The following is a 22,487-nucleotide window of genomic DNA, read 5'->3' on the forward strand; positions in this document are numbered from 1 at the left end:
ATGAGAGAACTCAGTTCTTTTCTGCATATCAGATCACTTAGCCAAGTCTAAAATTTCTAAAAATATTAATTTTTTTCTATATCTGACAGCTTTCCCATAAATTACTTTTTTTGTACTTAGTAATTCCCATTCATTAATCATGTATTCTATTGTATATATTATTTATGGATATCCATATAGTTATCCATGTATTGTTGTTTTATCTTAGTGATCCATATATTTTATTTTTAACTTCTTTTAGTTATTTTTAACATTGAACTATGTTAACTTTTTAACATCGAACACTTAGTTCATTTAAAGCTGAAGCACTTTGACATATTTTCTTTGTATTTACTTTTTTAGGTCCAAAAGTTCTGATTTTTCTCTTTGACCCAGAAGTTTCTGGAGAATTTTAAGTGTTATATTAAAATTTTGTTATAATTTGGAGACAGTTCTATGTTTCCTTCTTTTTTGTCAGTTGTGGGGCTTGAACTCAGGACCTGGGCTGTCCCTGAACTTTTCACTCAAGGTTAGAGCTCTACCACTTTGAGCCACAACTTCACTTCAGGTTTTCTGGTGGTTAATTGGAGATAGAAGTCTCATGGACTTTCCTGCCCAAGATGGTTTCAAACTGTGATAATCAGATCTCAGCCTCCTGAATAGGTAGGATTACAGGGGCGAGCCACTGGTGTCTGGCTTTGGTTCTGTTTTAAGTTGAAATAGTTACCTAAACTATTATTGTTACCTGCTAATGGTTCTTGGTATCCTGAATTAGATGAAGATTCAAGGTGCCTTTTCTGTCCTGAACATTTTCCAGGTCTTTGGTACATAGTAAGGCTGTTGAATTCTTTCTGGGCTGCATTAGAATCAGAAGCACTGAATACATCCACACTGGGAATAGATGGTAATTGCCTCCACAAAATCTTTTTGGTCCCAACATTTGAACTTCCACATGTGAAACTTTCCAATTCATCCGAGAGAGACTTCTGCTGATTAGTAAATAAATTATCTTTTTCAGAGTACCATTTGTCATAGGTAGTGTCTGCTCCATATGTCAAGTTGAATGAGTGATTTTGTTTCTTACATACATTTTTCTTAAAGTTCCCATGAAGAAGAGATTGAGAGTCCTCTATTGAAAACATAGAGGCAGCTACTTCTTTTGCTTCTGGTGGACCCTTTTTCTGATAATTTATAAAATTAGGGGTAGTTCTCCTCTGAGTATCAATTGGTACGATTTTGGTTTCACGATGTGTTAGGCCCAAAGAAAAGATATCTGATCCAGGATCATTCTGATTTGGAAAGGAGTTACAAACTGCTCTCTTTGATGTTGTATTAATTAGAAAAGTATTGCTTTGTACAACACTGGGGCTACAACTGGAGCCTTTCAAATTCCGGGTTGGAGCGTAAGATGTCAGAGATGGTAAAATACCTGGGGTTTTTCTTAGTTCCATGAAACAAGAGTTGTAATCTGAAGGGGCATTTGTGTCTTCCTTCACTGTCTCTTCTGCTTCTGAGTATGAGCAATAGTCATTATTATGCTCTTTAATGGCAGAGTGTGAAGAGCCAGAAGCTGAACGCTGAGAAATAAAGGTACTAGTCCCAATCCTCTCTTCCCGAGGTGATAAACTTTGAGGTGATTTTGTTATGGAAGAAGAATTAATCTTGAATAAAGAGGTGATGCTACAAAAATGCTACAAATAAAAAGAAGATAATTGATATCATATAATACAAACATCAACCTAGTGGGTAATAATGTTTATTATACAGAAAGCATGTCACTCAGATAATGATGCTTATCTATATGGAAAGAAGGCAAAGTCCATCCATAGATATTATATTGAACTGTGAATTAGGACCATAAAATAATCAGGTTCTGTTAAAGGAAAAACACTATTGTTTGCATCTATTTCCTAACCATTTCTAGTAGAATTTAGTTTTTTTCTTTTTTTTGTTTCTATGTTATTACATTAATTTATTTTGATTTTTTTTTTTTGATGTTTGAAAGCAGAGCCTCCCACTTGCTAGCCAGGCATACTGCCCCAACTTGAGCCACACCTTAGCAAATCATGGAAATTGTGACAAACTTTACTTTTTTGAGTAGTTTTAGGTTTACAGCAAATATAACAAAATTTCCTTGAGAGGAGTTTAAAAATTGCCAGTAAGGCTAATATTCTTTTTATCGCTCTAAGAAAGGACTTCGGGACTTCAGAAGAGGCAATGCAGTGCAAACGTGAACAGGGCACAGAACCATTTATGGACACAATATTGTTTCAAAATGATTTCTTGGCTACGAAGTCCAAAATAAAGTTGTTTATCTTAATTTTTGAAACTCCTATAGAAAAACATACTTAAATTGGAAATGGGAAAGAATGTTAAGAACATGGATCTTAACTAACCTTTACCACTTTTTCTGGAACGTTGGGTAGAAGTTCCTGGAGTTGACCTGGGGCTGCTGATAACAGCCACTGCAGTGAAGGCACTTTATTTAACATGAGCTGAGCCACCAACGGGTTAATGCATGGGAAATCAAGTAAGTACATTTCTTCCTAGAAAACATTTTGAGGAATAATCAGCCAGCAGTCTTTCAAAAAAGACCCATTTACGCTAAAATGTTTGTCATTGAACCTACCACTTAATTAGGGGCACCTGGAAAAATACACTACCAAGAAGGAAATTAGCCGGCCAGTGTCTCACAGTCTAGCTATTCGAGAGGCAGCGATCAGATCAGGAGGATTATGTTCAAGGTTAGCCCATGCACACAGTCACCAACACACTCAAGCAACTGGGCATGGTGGTGAACACCTGGAATCCCAACCACATGAGAGGCACAAGTCTAAGGACCGAAGTCCAACACCAGCTCCAGACAAAAATGTGATATCCTTCCTGAAAAGTAACTAAAAGAAGAAGGTTGGGGCATTGCTCAGGTTGTGGAGTACCTGCCTATAAGGTTTGAGTTTGGACCCCAGTACCAACAGAGGAAAGAAAGAGAAATTAATATATATGTATTCTTATTTGCTTTTTAAATACCTAATTTATACATTAAAAAAAAACCCAAACCTTAGATGGCAAAACTTCAAGCCATGATTTATCCAGCCATTCACAAGGATCTCTTTTTGAGTTCATTAAATTGTGGTCAGCAATTTGACGAATTATTGATGCAGTCTTTTCTCCTCCTGGAGTAATTACAAGCTAAAAAAATATATTTTTATATGTTAGACTATAGGAAATATCAGAAAGCAAAATTAGCATTCAAAAATTTTGAAATTAAGAGAAAAATTTAAAACAATTATTTAAAAAATACTGCTAGATTTTCATAAGTAGTTCTTAGTAACTAATACAACAAAATCAGCAAGATGATAGTAAGTTAGAAATAGTGAAGTTGGCTTATTGTTGTTCTTGTCTAAGGCCTTGAAAACAGGGCCTGGAGACTGTTCCTGAGGTTTTTTTTGTTGTTGTTGTTGAAGGTTGGCACTCTACCACTTGAACCACATTCTACTCCCAGCTTTTGAGTGAACAAGTGGAGTCTCACAATCTTTCCTGCCCAGGCTGGCTTTGAACCATGATACTCAGGTCACAACCTCCTGAGTATCTAGAGTTATATGCAGAGTACAGAAAGAGTACAGAAAGGTTGATTTGTTAGGAAGGTGCTTTAAAACTCAAAGCAGAGGCACCAGAGGCCTAAGTTGAGAAAAATGGTGGGAAGTAGGAAAGACATTGCAGAATTAAAAAGAGGACTTCACTAACTGCAGCCCCCTCTATGTTGCTTTTATAATAACAACAGGTTTTCTTAGTAAAAGGACTTCACTATTCATTACTGACTGTACTAGAATAGTGATGCTACAAAATAAGCTGAGTAGGATGAGGAATGAGATATTTTGAGGCTATTCATGTGGAGATTTCTATCTGAGTGCTAGAATATCAGTACAGATCTTCAGAAGCATTGGTAAAATATTTAAGAATTCTACTCAGTAAGGCTGGCTGTGGGATTGGCTGAGTTTTCTTTTTTTTGTACTGAGTTTCAAGCATGCTAGGCAGGTGCTCCTACAGCTTAAGCCATGCCTCTAGCTGATGGCTGAGTTATTCTTTTGTACTGATGCAGTGCTTAAACTCAGGGCCTAGGTACTGCTGCTGGGCTTCTTGATGCTCAAGGCTAGTGCTCTCTCACTTGAGCCACAGCTCTACTTCCAGCTTTTTCTGAATAGTTTATTGGAGATAAGAGTCTCAAAGGGGCTTGGAATATGGCCCAGTAGTAGAGTGCTTGCCTCGTATACATGAAGCCCTGGGTTCGATTCCCCAGCACCACATATACAGAAAATGGCCAGAAGTGGCAGAGTGCTAGCCTTGAGCAAAAAGAAGCCAGGGACAGTGCTCAGGCCCTGAGTTCAAGGCCCAGTACTGGCAAAAAAAAAAAGTCTCACGGACTTTCTTGCCTAGGTTGGCTTTGAACTGCAATCCTCAGATCTCAGCTTTCTGAGTAGCTAGGATTACAGGTGTGAGCCACCAGTGGCAGCCAATGACAAGTTCTTTGAGGGAAGAATGTAAAGCGATAACAGATGAATGCTGGGTCCTAAACTTGTACAAATTGTAAATTTCAGAATAGAACACTGAAAAAAATTGTTAAGTAAAAGAATGAGTAGATTAGTGTATATTGCTCTACTCACAATACTTCTAGTGACAATTGAACACTGAGTGTATCTTCATAAGGAACATTTTCATGAAGGGATATTTGTTCCTTCATATGGCATTTAAAAAAATGTTAACACAAAGGTGTCAACATTCAACAAATCAGTTTATAAGTAGAATAAATCTTGATTGATATCAGCTTTTCATCATTCTCATTCATCCCTCCCAACCCAACCTTCCTCTCAATTTTCCTATTTCAAGCAGTTTTCACTTTGCCTATTTGGTGCCTTTTTTCACTGGGCACATGAGTTGATGTGTGTGTATGTGTGTGTCTTTTTTTTTTTCAGTGCCAGTCCTGGGGCTTGAACTCATGGCTTGCACACTGTCCTTGAGCTTATTTTGTTCAAGGTTAGCACCCTACCACTTGAGCCTCAGAGTGCCACTTCTGGCTTTACTGGAGATAAGAGTCTCACAGACTTTTCTGCCCAGGCTGGCTTTGAGTGTGGTCCTCAGATCTCAGCCTTCTGAGTAGCTAGGTGTGAGCCACCAGGGTCCTGCTCACTTCTAGCCTTTTTTGGAGATAAGAGTCTCACAGACTTTCCTGCCCAGGCTGGCATCAAACCATAATCCTCAGATCTCAGTCTCCAGAGTAGATAGGATTACAGGCAGGAGCTACCAACACCTAGTTAATTCTGGTCTGTGAAAAATGTTTATAAACAAACATATAGGAAAATAATACCTTTACATCCAGTTCTTCAGATTTAAGGCCAGAGGAAACCAAAGCTGCATAAATCAATGCTAGGTGATGAAGTGTCTTTTCTGTAAGATGATACCTAGGAAAAATTTTATTACTACGCTTATACTCATTTGCAATATGGTTGTATTTATTAGGAATTCACTTTGTTTTCCACATTTCATAATGGCTAAGATGATATAAGTATGGGCAGACTGATGCTTTTTTGTCCACACTGCACTCTTTTGAAAAAACATACTTACTTCCATTCTTTAAAAGTGCTCTTAACTACAGGATATTGAGGATGTATTGGGGGATGAAGGGTAAGGGGGAAAATTTAGCCCACCCCTTTATTAGCCCTAGAGATGACTATGATCAAAACCTAGCCAACTAGAATACTTCATCTTCCTAGTAACAGTAGTAACTTCAGATATAAACATACAACTAGAGCCAGTATACCTAGAGTATTCCTTGTGTCTTCCCGTAAGAACCATTTTGAAGAAGTACTCTTTCTCTTTCTAGGGCTATTAAGCAGGTCAGATGAGAATGTTTGACTGTACCCTATGCATTACTGGCGTGTTACTGAGAAGTTCAAGGGAAAACATTCTTGGATCTAGGACCACAAACAACAAATCAGGATAATGGATCTCTTAACTTTTTGGCTATTCTTTCTTTTGGGTTGAATTCTTTATCAAGAAAGTTTCCCATAAGAGCAATAAGTTGGTAAAAGTGGCTCACTGTGCTTGAAAAAACAATATGGATCTTGTTAAATATTTGTTTTCCTTCTTAGAGGTTGAAACTTTGACCAGTGCTAAGTACACGGTGCCTACATAACATTCTTTAATAACCTTGGGCCCTTTGTTTCTAATAACCTTACATGCTGGACAGAAGTTTGTAAGTATAATCCGTTTGCTGCTGAGAAACTTAAGTACTATTTTGTGATGTAGGAGAGAAGCTTCCTCTTTCCTCGGTTTGCACCATAAGATTCTCTTGTTAATTCTGAATTATAACCTTATACTGTAATAAATCATATCCATAAACACAAGGATGTGATGAGTCTTCCTAGCAGACCATCAAACCAAGTGGTGCTCTCATGGACTACTGACATCCTTTCTCAGTGATGAATGGCCTAACCTACTGAGAAAATTCAGTTTCTTCTGTATTTTAAATTTCCCCATCCGATCAGTTCATTAATACACTTCATAAATATAACAATCATCTAAGAACATAGAACAGAATCTGAAAATAAGTGTTTTAGAGCATTACCATGAGTGAATTTTGACCCTTTGTATCCTTAGTATAACAAAGCTATTTCAGAATATCACATTATTTTTTCAATAAAAAATCTGGGTAAAACTAAGTTTAAAACTCTTCTTATTCTCCCGTATATTTTAATTATTCCACCAGGATTATAGGTAGATAGTACTGTAAAAACAACATTAGAAAATTCCCAAATCAGTTATTTATTTAAAATACTTCTAAGTTCTTGATAAAGCTTTAAAATGCTCTATAAGCAGTGCCAACCTTAAAATATCTTATGGTCCTTATGCATCTTCCAAGTGAAAAATTAGACTTCAATTATTTTTGCTTTTACTTCTAACAGAAAGGAAAACTATCCTAAATGATTTGCTGGATGTTACTATTAACAGAAAAAAATGAGTAGGAACCGAAATGTTTACTCTTAAAAGATTCCAATGTACACTTATCCCTACATGATAATAATTATGTACAGAGTATGGTACATAGTAAAAACATGGAGTCAAACAAGAAGGTAAAGGAAACAAAGCACACAGGTAATGCCTAAGATATTGATATCTTCTCTAATAACTAAATTTAAAAATATACAAAAATCTTAAATTATGAATTTATGTGGTGTACCTTGTGTAGGTAGTACAACAGGAATAAAAAAATGAGTAAGCCTAGTTTGCAACTTGGCAAGGAAGATGCATTCATTCAGCTAAGGAATATTTATAAAGCATCTATCATATTAAAGCAGTGTGCTCTATGATATAAACATAGTGCAAAAAGATAATACAAATAATAGCAAAGATGAGGGGAAAATCGAGACTTAAGTGTTTCAAAGGATAGAGAGGAATATCTGTGGAAAAGTTGAATAAAAAAGGTATTTGGGGGGGCTGGGGATATGGCCTAGTGGCAAGAGTGCCTGCCTCGGATACATGAGGCCCTGGGTTCGATTCCCCAGCACCACATATACAGAAAATGGCCAGAAGTGGCGCTGTGGCTCAAGTGGCAGAGTGCTAGCCTTGAGCAAAAAGAAGCCAGGGACAGTATTCAGGCCCTGAGTCCAAGCCCCAGGACTGGCCAAAAAAAAAAAAAAGGTATTTGGGAATGGGTGCTGAAAATAAGCACAATTTCACCAGATGATTTAGTTTAAGGAAACAGAAAACATGTAAGAAGAAAGAAATTAGGAGCAAAAGTAGAAGTGGGAGAGAAGAATGTTGGCCAATCACTGGTCAAACCTTTTGATTGAAATGGAAAGCAGTGAAAAGTAAAACTGAAAATACAGGTTGGGAATATATTCTGATGCCTGAATGTTAGAATGAGTCATTAGTATATATACAGTAGATCATAAGGAACTCTGTAAAGGCTCTTGTTTTTGTCCATCATAGAGCTTGAACTCAGGGGCTGGGGCACTGTCTTTGAGTTCTTTTGCTCTAGGCTAGCACTCTATCACTTGAACCACAGCTCCACTTCTGGTTTTAGGGTGATTAATTGAAGATAAGTCTCAAGGACGTTTCTGCCCCGGCTGACTTCAAACCTTGATCCTCATATCTCCTGAGTAGCTAGGATTTCAGGTGTGAGCCATCAGCTCCTGGCTTGTAAAAGCTTTTTTATAACAGCGAAACAACCAGAGCGTGGTTTTATAAATATCACGGCTTGTAAATTGAAAAGCAAGAAGACTGGCAATATGCTTTAACAGTCCTTATAAATTGAGAATCTGAACTAAGATACTGCTGGTATACATGGAGAGAGGATATAGATGGAAGAGAAAGTCCAGTGGTTGAATCCAACGATAAATTATTTTCTAGCCTAGGTGAAGAAAAGAGGCAATGCCAAAAATAGTTATGGGGTAAGCAGGTGGAGCTACAAGTGTGTAAAGCATACAAAATAAGAATGACTTCATATTTGAATATGTAAAGTTTGATACTAGAATATCAAGGTGAACATGTTTAATATAAAAGTAGAGGTGCCTGCTGGAAATCTCAGAGAGATTTCAGCTGTAAAATTAGATGTAATAATTATACGCAGAGGGATAATGACTAAAGCCATAGGAATAGATCAAATGTACAATGATTAGAATAAGAGAAGGAAGAAACATAATACTTATTTAGAGACTGGGAAAAAGAAAAACAAAGTCAGAAGAAGCAATTAGCAATATAGAAGAGTAAAAAACACTCAAGTATCATGGAACTGAAGAGTTTTGAAAAAGAAAGCACTGACAATAATGTTAAACACTTGAGAGCAGTGAAAGATAAAAGTGTTGTTGGAGAAGATCATGACAAAGTTACAAATGACCTTTCAGAGAAAAGATCAGTCAGAGGTAAGGAAAAAAGCCAAACTGGCAGAGAAGATAAGGAGAAGGTGGAAGAAACCAATGAATCATGTTTAATAGTATGGGAACGGAGAAACATATAATGATAAACTGAACTGGTGTCTTGATTTTTAAAATAAGATGGAGTTAAGAAAATTAATTCTTAGCTGAGCACATTAATGAGAGAAAGCATTAGAAGCTATTTATTTGATATATTTTATAAGGTTTTACAAGGAAGTGATTTAAGAATGATTTATATTATAGCAGATAAATCCAGAATTAAAGTAATAAAACAAGTCAATAATTCTTAAAAGCAATAAAGATGAGAGAAGGGAGTAATATGTACAATATATCCACAGGAGCCTGTGTCATCTCCAAAGTTCTTACTTGATTTTCTATGATCATGCCACCCTCTTGCGAATCCCTATTAAAACAAACTAGATCAACAAGCAATGGGTAAAAAAGGGGAGATTGTGTTTAGAAGAAAGAGAGGAAGAGAACAACCAAGACTCACAAGGGGGACAGGACTGCTGAAAAGTATGGCGATATGGAACACTGACAGAGGGAGTGGTTTTCAAGTCTAGCCCTGGTTCCCCAGTGTGGGGAGGGAATCAAAGCCTCTATGAGGCAGCTAGGCAGCCTTAGCTAGCAACAGACTGGCAGACCTACCTGAGGGACAAGCCTGTACCTCCCAATGCCTTAAACCCAGTACAGGATTTGATAGGGCAGAAACTCCCCACACATGACAGGCCAGCTTCAGACAAGACAATCTTTTATTCCTCATGTCTACAAGAACTGTGATGAAGTGCCATCTTGAGAGAGGGTCTTGTTTTGAGACTGAGCCTACTTTGGGACATTAAAACAAGGAATAACAGCAGCTCACGATATCTTGGGACACCTAGCCACTGTGCTTGGAGCACAGATTGTCACAAAAGGTGATATGTAAATGATATAATGAAATACATTAAGAAAATGAGAAAGGGTTAAGACAAAGCAACATAGTACAGACGAATTTGATCAAATCAATGTATATGTGTAAATCTCATGTGAATCTCCTTTGTACATTTCATAAGTTAAGAAAATATCCTCCCCCCTAAAAAAGAAAGAGAATTGATAACAAGAAATACGAGCATGACTTTGGATTAAAAAACCTTTACCTACCCTGAATTTAAGGTTCCCTTGTTATATAATATGATCCAACAATCACTGTACTGGAATGATAATGCCATCAACCGCATAATGATGTTGTCTGATGCTCTCTCATAATTCAGTTCTTGGAGGTCCTATCACAAAATAAAGAAAATGAAAAAAGGTTAAGTGTTGTTATAAAACTATTACTAGTGCTCACACCTTAGTCCTAGCTACTCAGGAGGCTGAGATCTGAGGATCATGGTTGGAAGCCAGTCAGGGCAAAAAAGTCCATGAGACTTTAATCACAAAAGAAGCCAGAAGTGGCACTGTGGATCAAGTGGTAGAGTGCTAACATTGAGCAAAAGAAGCTCAGGCATAGCACCCAGGCCCTGAGTTCAAGCCCCATGACCAGCCCACACAAACCCATGGAACAACCTGAACTGTATGTTTTACCCAAGGGACATGAGAAAGCAGCAGTAAATGAACTTCCTAAGAATACCTATATGATGGTTTAGGAAAACCAATACTGGGATTCAAATTCAAGGCCTTGTAACTGCTAGGTACATGGTCTATCACTTTAGCTATACCTCCAACTCTCCATTATAATTTTACATTGTTAACTTTGCTCATCAAATCATTCCATACCATAAACCTAGTTCCTCATCCCCACTTTTAACCCTATTAAATTATTTGCAATTGCTACTCCAATCAGGCAAACACATGAGATTCAACCAAAAATTTATATAATTTCCAAATTATGTGTGCTTTTTAATGAGAATCTCTCTTTAAAAACAAAGTTACATAGGGCTGGGAATATGGCTTAGCGGTAGAGTGCTTGCCTTGTATGCATGAAACCTTGGGTTCAATTCCTCAGTACCACATAAACAGAAAAAGCTGGAAGTGATGCTGTGGCTCAAGAGGTAGAATGCTAGCCTTTGGCAAAAAGAAGCCAGGGACAGTGCTCAGGCCCTGAGTCCAAGCCCCAGGACTGGCAAAAAGAAAAGAAAAGAAAAGAAAAGAACACCAACAAAAAACAAAGTTACTTAGACATAACAGAAGAATTTATGGATTACTAATCATTAATTAATAGAGTACCCTGTTGTACGAAAGACAGTGGCTCTGTGTGTGTGTGTGTGTGTGTGTGTGTGTGTGTGTGTTTTTCTATGTGGTGCTGGGGATCACTGCCTCGCATTGGATGCTCTACCACAGAGTGGGATTTACTTTTTAGCTTTTTTTTTTTTTTGCCAGTCCTGGGCCTTGAACTCAAGGCCTGAGCACTGCCCTAGCTTCTTTTAGCTCAAGGCTAGCACTCCGCCACTTGAACCACAGGGTCACTTCTGGCTTTTTCTATATATGTGGTGCTGAGGAATTGAACCCTAGGATTCATGTATGGGAGGCAAGTACTTTACCACTAGGCCATATTTCCAGCTCGTGGGATTTATTTTTTAAAGCTTCCTTCATTGTAATTATTCTACAAATGTGGTTAAAAGTAGGTCAATAAAGCTAGCCACCAGAGCCTCAGGCCTGTAATACTAGCTCCTTAGGTGACAGATCTGAGAATCACAGTTCAAAGCTAGCCCAGGCAGAAAAATCCCTGTGAGACTCACTGCCAATCAACAACTCAAAAACCAGAAGTAGCGCTCTGTCTCAAGTGGTGGTGTGCTAGTCTTGAGCACAAAGAGGTTCAGGGACATGGCCAAGGCCCTGAGCTCAAGCCCCACAACTGACCAAAAAACAAAAAAAACCCCAAAAGGATCTTCTTAAAAAAGGATCTTGTCTTCCTAAAAGGTCTTAAAAATTATAAGACATCAAAGAAGTTTGGTAATAGTCATTTTTCAGTTAATTTTAACAAATTACTTAGCGAATAAACAAATTACATAGCTGTATGTATCTAAATGTATTTGAGGTTGTATTTTTTTTTTTTTTACTGAATTTACCTGTAAGATTACAGCAGTGTGCTCATCGATTGTTACTACCACATAATACTCTGTACTTCCAAAGAGTTTCAGTGACTCACTGCAGCATCTTTCCACTAGTGTGATACTATAGCTGTAAAACACAGGATTCTTGGGTGAGAAAAAAAATAAAATGGGTAAAAAAAAATCTTCAAGGACTGTTTTACTATCCTCCTGCTTATTAAATTACTTGAATTACTGAATCTTCTTTAATGTATTAATTTACTGTTATAAAATTTAAGAAAGAAACTCTGACTTATTCAGACTTATTCTGTACATTAGTTTAGATGTTTGTAGCCTTAGGTATTGTCAAGGCTAGTGCTCTACCATTAACTTGGTATTTATTCTAGCTCTTAAGAAATAATTTGTGAAATCAAAACATTGAAAGCCTAAAACATTCCCCATTTGTCATAGTTTTCTTTATTTTTTCCTAAAACTTGACCTGAGGGAAGATACTGAGGTTGAACCTATGGCCTGACATATACTAAGCTCACTTTTATAATCCAAATCTATGCTCCTAGCCTTTTGCCTATGTTTTAACTACTTTTTATAAGCTCATAGAAGTATAAATGAATACAATTTTCACATGATATAATTCCAGATAGAAAGCAGAGATACAATGCTACATGCAATAATATATAACATACAATAACATATAATGCTATATACAATAATACATCCTGCTAACACACATACATTTACTGAAGTTATAAAATAAGTAACTTACTTAGATTCTAGCAGTTGAAGTATTTCTGGAGTATTAAGAAGTCCTTCGGTTGCAAAAAACACATATGGAATCTGAATTCCCAAAATAAAACCACCAAATCTATCCAGCACAGTACTTCCTAGATAAGAGAAAATTTACATTTCCTTTTCTTTTGTCAGTCATGGGGCTTGAACTCAGGGTCTGGGTGCTGTCCCTGAGCTTTTTCACTCAAGGCTAGCACTCTACAACCACAGAGGCACTTCTAGTTTTCTGCTGGTTAACTGGAGATAAGAGTCTCATGGAGGGGGTGGGGATATGGCCTAGTGGCAAGAGTGCCTGCCTCATATACATGAGGCCCTGGGTTCAATTCCCCAGCACCACATATACAGAAAATGGCCAGAAGGGGTGCTGTGACTCAAGTGGCAGAGTGCTAGCCTTGAGCAAAAAGAAGCCAGGGACAGGCCCTGAGTTCAAGCCCCAGGACTGGCCCCCCCCCCCAAAAAAAAAAGAGTCTCATGGACTTTCCTGCCTGTGTTGGCTTCAAATGGCCACCTTCAGATCTCAGCCTTCTGAGAAGCTAGGATTACAGGAGTGAGCCACCAGTGTCCAGCTCCTTTTTTTTTTTTTAATACCCCTGTCCCCCTACCCCCTTCTTAATAAAAGTAAGAAATCTATAAAGGAAGGATTTTCTTTCTATAGATGATAAACAGAAAGCAGAAAAGGATTTTGAATTGTCTCCTTACTTGCTAAGACTGTGTCTGGAAGAATCACTTTAAAGGCCACAAAGGGAATGTTCAATGTTTCACAATGCGTCTTCCAACAAGAATGTCCTGCATGATTGTATTCCACAACAAATGAGAAGCTGCTCCAGGGGAAATCTGCTCTGATATTTTGATTATTTACAATTACACAGGAATTCCTATTGAAAATAAAAGCCAAGAAATGGAATTTTATTTGAACCTATTATTAGAAATAACTTCTAAGTGAAATAAGACAAAATAAAGATATTTTAAATACTACATTTATTATTAAACTAGCAAATGGTTTCCAAAAAAAGAGCAAGAAGTGAAAACAATGCTGACAGCCAGGAACATGCTAACACCTAGCTGCTCAGAAAGCTGAGACCTGGAGGATTAGAGTTACAAGCCAGCAGTAAAGCAGAGTCCCTGACTCCATCTCTCATTAACCAGCAAAGCCAGTTTTGGGGTGTGGGCAAATGACAAGCAAGCGAGGTGAGCAGGAGTGCAAGGCCCTAAGTTCAAATCTCAGTACCAACAAAACAAAACAAAACAAAACAAAAAGACCAAACACCGCCCCCCACCACCAAAAAAAAAAAAAATCAAACAGAAAAAAAAAGGGCTGGTTAAAGAAGGTTAAAGATGTGTGTGTGTGTGTGTGTGTGTGTGTGTGTGTGTGTGCCTGCCTGCGCACATGTGCACGTAATTGAACTCAGGGCCTGGCCACTGTTTCTCAGCACTTTTGCTCAAGGCTAGTGCTCTACCACTTGCGCCACAGCTTCACTTCCAGCTTCGCTGATGCTTACTTGGTGATAAGAGTCTCATCAACTTTTCTGCTCAGGCTGGCTTTGAACTTTAATCCTTAGATCTCAGCCTCCTGAGTAGCTAGGACTATATGCGTGAGCTACTAGCACCTGGCTAGAAGATTAAAGTTTAAATAAATACTTCTGTTCCAACAAAACTTATGATGAGAATTTGAGAATATTAAATAAGATTGAACTGAATTTCTGGACAATTATAGTGTACATAGCAGTGGTTAAAGTTTTCTAAGTAAGCTATTTTTCAAGAAGAGAGAGAGAAAAACGATTAATTCCATTTTTTTTCTTTGTTTGCTTTTTGGTGCTCTACCAATTTAAAAATTAAGACCCCAAAACTTTCTTCCTGGGAAGGGTTTGAAATATTATCTAGATGGCAAACTCTTGAGTAGCTAGAATTAGAGGTGTAAGTCACCAGCATCCAATTAATTTCAGCTTTTATTAAGTTTCTTAAATTCCAGGAGGAATTCTCCTCTCATATTTCAGGAATCAAACCTAAAGAATCACACCTACTAGGCACTCTACCACTAGCTAATAACCCCAGCCCAAACACTAGGATTAAAACAGTAATTTCCCACTGTGGAAATGGTATTTTTCCTCCCCATAGTAAGGTAATACATTTTTACCTGTTCAAAACCCCTGTAGATTCCAGAAAGTCTTTTTTTCCATTTAAATGGAAAGTAGTCAATGTTAAACCTGTTGGGATAAAAAGAACTTTTACAACAAGATCTTTTTCCAGTCTTCTTTTCAGTGTATCATATATTTCACTCCCATAAAAATGAACTTAAGATCTGTGAACAAAGAAATTGTTTAAAATATAATTTGCTACTTTATGTTTGTAAACCTAGTATACCAGAAAGTTTATGCTATAAGCAATATTTCTAGTGTTATTTGTATACATTAAAAGGAAAATCTGAATTTCTTATGTGAAGTAAAATTGGTCCCAAACATAATTTAAAGTAAATCTTTTTCTTCCATTTTTTTTCTTTTTCTTTTAAGTTGGTACTGGGGCTTGAACTAGGGTCCTTGAGCTCTTGCTCAGCTTTTTTGCTCACAACTAGCACTCTACCAACTTGAATGATACCAAGTTCCTAAAGTAAACATTCCAAACTCATGGACTGTACAGTTAATCTTTACTAACCATAGGAAATTTTCATTTTTTATCTAGACAAAAAATTAGGTACATAATTAAATTTGCAGGGGAATGCATTTCAATGTGACACATACTTTTTTTTTCATTACACAAGAAGTGAAAGATTTATTGGGCACCATCTGTTTCTTAGATTCCTTCCTGCTTCCTAATTATAATTCAATTTCTATCTTACTATTTAATCAAAATATAATAAATTTTAAGAAACTCTTAGCCTTACTTTCTGGCTATTCTTTTAGTAGATATACTTATTTAGGAATAGTGAACACAGCTGGGTGCCAGGAGCTCAGCCCTGTAATCCTATCTACTCAGGAGGCTGAGATGTGAGAATCTGCATTCCAAACCACTCTGGCTAGGGAAGTCTATGACTCTAATCTTCAATTAATGGCCAAAAATCCAGAAGTGGAGCTATGGCTCAGTGGCAGAACACCAGCCTTGAGCAAAATGCTAAGGGTATAGCTCCTAGAGCCCGAGTTCACCCAGTACTGGGGGTGGTGGTGGTGGTGGTGGAGGGCAGCTAAACCAAATTCAAATTAATTCTACCCTCTATTAGTGTTCTTCAATAAACTATGAAGTTCACAAAGGTGTCATATAATAATGACAGAGTAATCGCTAATAATTATAAGAACTTTACCTGACATGATAGCTTTGGTAACAGTAAGAAATGAATAGTATTTCTCTCTACAATTCATAGTCATATTGTTTAAAACCTACTTTTTTATAGTAGGGAAGAAACTAGATGTTCCTTAAGAAGTAATGGAAATTAAAAAGCGTAATTTCTCTCAGCTCCCTAAGTAGCTGTAAAAGTGAGTTAATAACATTTACTCAGAGTTGTTATAAGCAACCAGTATAATTTAGCAACTAGTAAGCAAGTGATAAAGGTGTCAATTATTAATAATAACAAATACATATAAGTACATTACAGTATTTATATTGTAGTTTTTTAGTCTAGATTTATATAACAACTTATAGCGCTTCCCCCTCCCCATCCTGTCTATTTGTTCTTTTTTTTTTTCATGCTTTGCTGTTGTTTTTTGGCCAGTCCTGGGCCTTGGACTCAGGGCCTGAGCACCATCCCTGGCTTCTTCCCGCTCTGCCACCTGAGCCACAGCGCCCCTTCTGGCCGTTTTCCATATATGTGGTGCTGGGGATCGAGAGCCTCATGTGTAGGAGGCAAGCACTCTTGCCACTAGGCCATATTCCCAGCCCTGCTGTTTTTTTAATTTAAAAAATAATGGCTTCTTTTGCCAGTCTTGGGGCTTGACCTCAGAGCCTTAGCTCTCTGTGCTCAAGGCTAGCACTGTACCACTTGAGCCACAGTGCCATTTCTAGCTTTTTTTGTTTATGTGGTACTGAGGAATCGAACTCAGGGCTCATGCATGCTAAGTAAGCATTCTACCACTAAGCCATATTCCTAGCCCTTGCCAAAAAGGATGAATTCTATGGGATGTTAAATTTCAAAAGCTGGTTAGGTCAAACTTTTTTTTAAGCGTTCAATTATCTGTTATCAAATGAAGAATAATTGAAAAGCTTTTTACCTTCTACTTTGTTAAGGATTTTAGTGAGCAAATGTTTTTCGTTGTCTGAGTCCATTCTTATTATAATCAGCACCTAGTCAAAAATAACAATTTCATATATATCTGAATGACTATCCTTTTTCACAGTTTTATTACAGTGATAAAATAACAAACTGCACTAATCACATGGAATGAATAACAATAACATTACAAGTTTCTGAGAGTAGCAGTCCGTAACCTCAAGTAGGCAGGAGGCTGAGGGAGTAGGATCTTAAGCTTAAAGGTAACCAAGGATAAATAGCAAAGCCTTGTCCTTAAAAAAACCAAAACAAAAAAGAAAACAAAAAAAAACCCAAACAACAGATTACAAATGTAAACATTTGTATTGCAAAAAATGGCAGTGCTGTAAGTGCTGGTGGCTCACGCCTATAATCCTAGCTACTCAAGAGGGTGAGATCCGGGCTGGGAATATGGCCTAGTGGCAAGAGTGCTCGTCTTGGGCTGGGAATATGGCCTAGTGGCAAGAGTGCTTGACTTGGTATACGTGAAGCCCTTGGGTTTGATTCCCCAGCATCAAATATATAGAAAACGGCCAGAAGTGGCGCTGTGGCTCAAGTGGCAGAGTGCTGGCCTTGAGCAAAAAGAAGCCAGGGACAGCGCTCAGGCCCTGAGTTCAAGCCCAGGACTGGCCAAAAAAACAAAACAAAGAGTGCTCGTCTCGTATACATGAAGCCCTGGGTTCGATTCCCCAGCACCACATATATAGAAAATGGCCAGAAGTGGCGCTGTGGCTCAAGTGGTAGAGTGCTAGCCTTGAGCAAAGAGAAGCCAGGGACAGTGCTCAGGCCCTGAGTCCCAAGCCCTAGGACTGGCAAAAAAAAAAAAAGAGGGTGAGATCTGAGGATCCCAGCTCAAAGCCAGCCCAGGCAGGAAAGTTCAGGAGAATCTTTTTTTTTTTTTTTTTTTTTGCCAGTCCTGGGCCTTGGACTCAGGGCCTGAGCACTGACCCTGGCTTCTTTTTGCTCAAGGCTAGCACTCTGCCACTTGAGCCACAGCGCCACTTCTGGCTGTTTTCTATATATGTGGTGCTGGGGAATCAAACCCAAGGGCTTCACGTATACCAAGTCAAGCACTCTTGCCACTAGGCCATATTCCCAGCCCCTCAGGAGACTCTTATCTTTAATTACCTACCACCAGAGTTCAAGCTCTATCACATACACCAAAAAAATAAATAAATAAATAAATAAATTCTGGCAATATCAAACACCCATAAGAAAAGTATTTTGGGGGTAGGATATTAACATTTCTCAAGGATTCCCACATATATTACTATCAAGACATAATATTTCTTGATGCCTATTCTTTAAATTAAATTTTATTGACAAGGTGTTGTGCAAAGGGGGTACAGTTACATAATAAAGCAGTGAATAAATTTCTAGTTATATTTTACACCCTCATTTTTCTTTCCCTTCCCTAGATCAGGTAGGCATATATGCAATATCCAGCGTACCAAAATGATATACAGTAACCACGTAGGGTATGCCATAGGAAATTCATCTAGAACTTTAAACATAACGTCAACAGTAGAATACTACTGTGTCCTTCTCTTGGAGTTGTTTTTGCTTATCCTCATCTTATATGATCATGTGTACATAGCTGTTGAGCTATTGTGATCTACTGATAAGTTTATTCTAGACCTTTTTATGTTTAGTAGTTGTTTGGTTTTTAGATACATAATGTAAAGTCACTGACCCAAACATGTGGAAATACCATTTGAAAAGAAGTTTGTTGTTTTGCAGACCTGGTCTCTACTGCCCTCCTCCCTCCCTAATTGATGCCTACTTTGCTCTTGCTAAATTTAACCCAGAAAAATGTGAATTTGTTGTAGAAAAGGAAATGATCTGTTGCTCTATTTTTTTTTTAACTTACTATTAGAGTTTCTTTCTCTGGAGCAGGAGCAGATAATCAGTTTCAATTGAAAATTTCTCACTAGTTTATTTTGGTGACTTAAGAAAGTTATTCAAGAAATTATGAAGTTGAGGATAAAGATAAAAGTAGAACTGAGACAACAACAACAACAAAACCCATACATTTTTATCTAGATTTAGTGAAACTAAATGAAATGCTTTACGGCTTGGTAAAATTTTTAAAAAGATTTTTGTCTTAAATTTTCAATGATATTTTCATCAACGTCATACCAGGTAAGTAAATAATTTCCAATTAAATCAAAACATAAACAATAATGTCAGATGAAAATCTTGTTCAATATATAAAAATAAATCACTGTATTTCCATTATTATACATGGTCATATATAGCATATTGTATATATGCTCATGTTCAGACAAAACTTTTGGCTATTGGGAGAGTTGAGCCACAAAAAATTGTTTATAATTAAAAAGTATTTTAAAATTCAAGACATGAGTAATGGTGTTAGTCATTTTCTTTGGGTCTCAGTGTTGCGTTACTTAAGAAAACTGTCAAGGGGCTAAACAATATAGAGTATTTCAGAGTTTCAAAGTTAAGTGAAAAAAAATTCAAGTTACATCGAAGTCATATTTCAACTGATTACTTTAAGCTGCTTGGTTCTAATACTTAACCTTAATTTGCTGTTCACGTTGCATCCACATTAGTATTTGATTTTTCAATTCTTGTAACTTATGGTTTGTTTCAGGCTTTTTATATTTAATAAACTGTATAATCTTCAGCTTTCTCCAAATATCATCCAAATAGGAGCCTAAAATATTTTTGTAGACATCTTTTGCATTTGTCAAATATCCTGTTAAAGCAAAATGACCAACAAAATTCTTTTTGTTCTTTAAAAACTATATAGTAACTAAACTGAGAAGAAAAATAGTGACAGCTAATTGTATTTGGATTTTGATCTGAGATATTGACTAATAAGAACTCTTTAAGATTTCATATTTATGTTTTTTTTAAAATTTTGCCAGTCCTGGGGCTTGAACTCAGGGTCTGAGCACTGTCCCTGGCTTCTTTTTGCTCAAGGCTAGCACTCTACCACTTGAGCCATAGTGCTACTTCTGGCATTTTCTCTTTATGTGGTGCTGAGGAATTGAACCAAGGACTTCATGCATGCTAGGCAAGCACTCTACCTCTAAGTCACATTCCTAGCCCCCATATTTATGTTTTAAACTAGTACACATACATAAAAATTGGAGGAACAAGGGGATGTGGGGAGAGGGAAAGAGAATGTTGGAGGAAAAATGTCAAAATACATTATGTTTGTACATAAAGATGACATCATGGGCTGGGAATGTGGCTTAGTGGTAGAGTGCCTGCCCTGCATGTATGAAGCCCTGGGTTTGATTCCTCAGTACCACATACACAGAGAAAGCCGGAAGTGGCGCTGTGGCTCAAGTGGTAAAACGGTAGGAGCCTTGAGCAAAAGAAGCTCAAGGACAGTGCTCAGGCCCTGAGCTCAAGTCCCAGGACTGGAAAATAAATAAATATATAACTAAAACTTTAGGAATAAAGATGACATCATAAAGAGAGCTGTTAAACAATAGAAGGTAAAGGGGGATGGGGAAAGAGACCAATTGGGCTAATCTGACTAAAATATATTCTTTAAAAAATGGCATGGTGTATTTATATCATTATATATTTTATACTATGATGTATCCTTTGTACAATTAGGGTTGGGTTTTTTTTTTTTGCCAGTCGTGGGCCTTGGACTCGGCCTGAGCACTGTCCCTGGCTTCTTTTTCCTCAAGGCTAGCACTCTACCACTTGAGTCACAGCGCCACTTCTGGCTTTTTCTATATATGTGGTGCTGAGGAATCGAACCCAGGGCTTCATGTATACGAGGCAAGCACTCTACCACTAAGCCATATTCCTAGTCTCCTTTGTACAATGAATATACATTAAAAAGAGACAGGACAGTACAACAGGTTGTTGGGAGTGGAGGCTGTTATGAGTGGGAGAAGGGATGGGCAATGGAGAGGGTAAATATGATTGAAGTACTTTATATACATGTATGAAAAAATACCACCGAAGGCTGCTGAAATTGTTTAAGAAGGTGAGAAGGGGATGAGGGCCTAATACAAATGGGAGCAGCGAGGTGAACTTGATCACAGTACATTTTATGCATATATGGAAATGTTACAATAAAACTCTCATACAACTAATATTAATAAAAATATTTAAGAAACAAATATGATGTATACTTATGCATATTCATTTTACTTTTTTGGAAGAGTACTGAGGATTGAACTCAGCCTCACACTTCGTAGGCACTACTGGTGGCACTCCATCATCCCTTTTTGATTAGGTTACTTTTGAGATAAGGTATCTTTTTATATCTGGGTTACCCTGAATTGTGATCCTTCTGTTTGTGAGTTTCTTTCAAGCAATATTGCATACATATTATTTCTCTATGAAGTACCGGGCATACTATATTTAGCCAGATTATATATCTAGTCATAACTAGGTTATAACAACCTTTAGAACACCCAACATGGTAGTTTTCCTTTATTCTTTGATTAAACCAGAAGAATGCTGATACTGGAACAGGCTGTATTGGCTCCATCCCCCACAAGTAAGGAGTGGGAGCTACAGCCCTAGTTAATATACCTATTATAAGTAAAATGCACTAGTATTTGTGTCATGTTTTCATTATACTTCTCAGCTTCTGTTAAAGTACAAACAGATAGATTATTAATATATAATGTTAAAGCAGAATATAAAAATCTAGACTGAGTTTCCAGTGCTATAGAGGGAGTATAATTGTGACTTACTTCAGCTCAGTGCTTATCAAAACTTTACAATATGGAAATAATATTTCCATCTGGGTCATAGAGAACCTCATGAGAACATGACTGGATCCATGTCAAAAATTAATAATTATGTTGGAAGTAGGTTCTAGAAAGTCTTAAGTTAAAAACATGATCATATAGGTATGTCATTGCTAAACCTATAAAAGTCCACCAATAAGGGATCTAAAGCTGTAATACATTAGAGATTTTGTAATAAACATTACCAATATGACCCAAATAGTTTTTCATTAATTTTTGTGCTGGTACTAGGACTGGAATTCAGGGCCTGGGAGCTATCCCTGAGCTTTTTTGCCCAAGACTAGTGCTCTGTCACTTGAGCCAGAGCTCTACTTGTTTTTTGGTAGTTAATTGAAGATGGAAGTCTCACAGACTTTCCTTCCTAGGCTGGTTTCAAACCACAATCCTCAGAGGCCTAGGATTACAGTGAACCACTGGCACCCAGCTGTTTTTTCTTTCCCCTAGATGGTTATGGGACTTGAGTTCAGTGCCATGCTCTGGGTAGGCTGGCTGTCTACCACGTAAGTCATTCCACCAAACACTTTTTGTTTTAGTTATTTTTGTAACAAGGTCTTCAGAGAAAATTCTGAACAGCTGACTTGGATTGCTCCTATTTATGCTTCCTGCATAGCTGGGATGACATTTGTGTCCAATGTGCAGCTACCAGTTGAGATGACTAGCCTTAACTACAAACTGCCTGATCTCCGCCTCCTGAGAATCTGGCATTATGGTGTACAGCACCACATCTATAATTTAGTGATATTTTATCTAGAAAAGGTTTAAAACTATAAATATCCAA

The 22,487-nt window shown here is 37.4% G+C and overlaps 1 protein-coding gene across 1 annotated transcript in view; it reads right to left on the bottom strand.

Annotated features, from left to right (window-relative positions):
- Shoc1 (shortage in chiasmata 1) overlaps nucleotides 1-22,487 on the bottom strand; it is a 74,263-nt gene that overhangs the window by 1,352 nt on the left and 50,424 nt on the right. Inside the window, exons 17-27 of the mRNA XM_048348405.1 lie at nucleotides 19,499-19,677; nucleotides 16,921-16,993; nucleotides 14,859-14,928; nucleotides 13,424-13,599; nucleotides 12,702-12,819; nucleotides 11,957-12,068; nucleotides 10,050-10,171; nucleotides 5,342-5,435; nucleotides 3,037-3,168; nucleotides 2,376-2,525; nucleotides 725-1,670 (exon numbers count right to left, since the gene is read on the bottom strand). Of these exons, the coding sequence (XP_048204362.1) occupies nucleotides 725-1,670; nucleotides 2,376-2,525; nucleotides 3,037-3,168; nucleotides 5,342-5,435; nucleotides 10,050-10,171; nucleotides 11,957-12,068; nucleotides 12,702-12,819; nucleotides 13,424-13,599; nucleotides 14,859-14,928; nucleotides 16,921-16,993; nucleotides 19,499-19,677 (2,172 nt within the window). The remainder of the gene's footprint in view (nucleotides 1-724; nucleotides 1,671-2,375; nucleotides 2,526-3,036; nucleotides 3,169-5,341; nucleotides 5,436-10,049; nucleotides 10,172-11,956; nucleotides 12,069-12,701; nucleotides 12,820-13,423; nucleotides 13,600-14,858; nucleotides 14,929-16,920; nucleotides 16,994-19,498; nucleotides 19,678-22,487) is intronic.

Source organism: Perognathus longimembris, chromosome 1 (assembly GCF_023159225.1).
Source record: "Perognathus longimembris pacificus isolate PPM17 chromosome 1, ASM2315922v1, whole genome shotgun sequence".
Classification (NCBI taxonomy): Eukaryota; Metazoa; Chordata; class Mammalia; order Rodentia; family Heteromyidae; genus Perognathus; species Perognathus longimembris.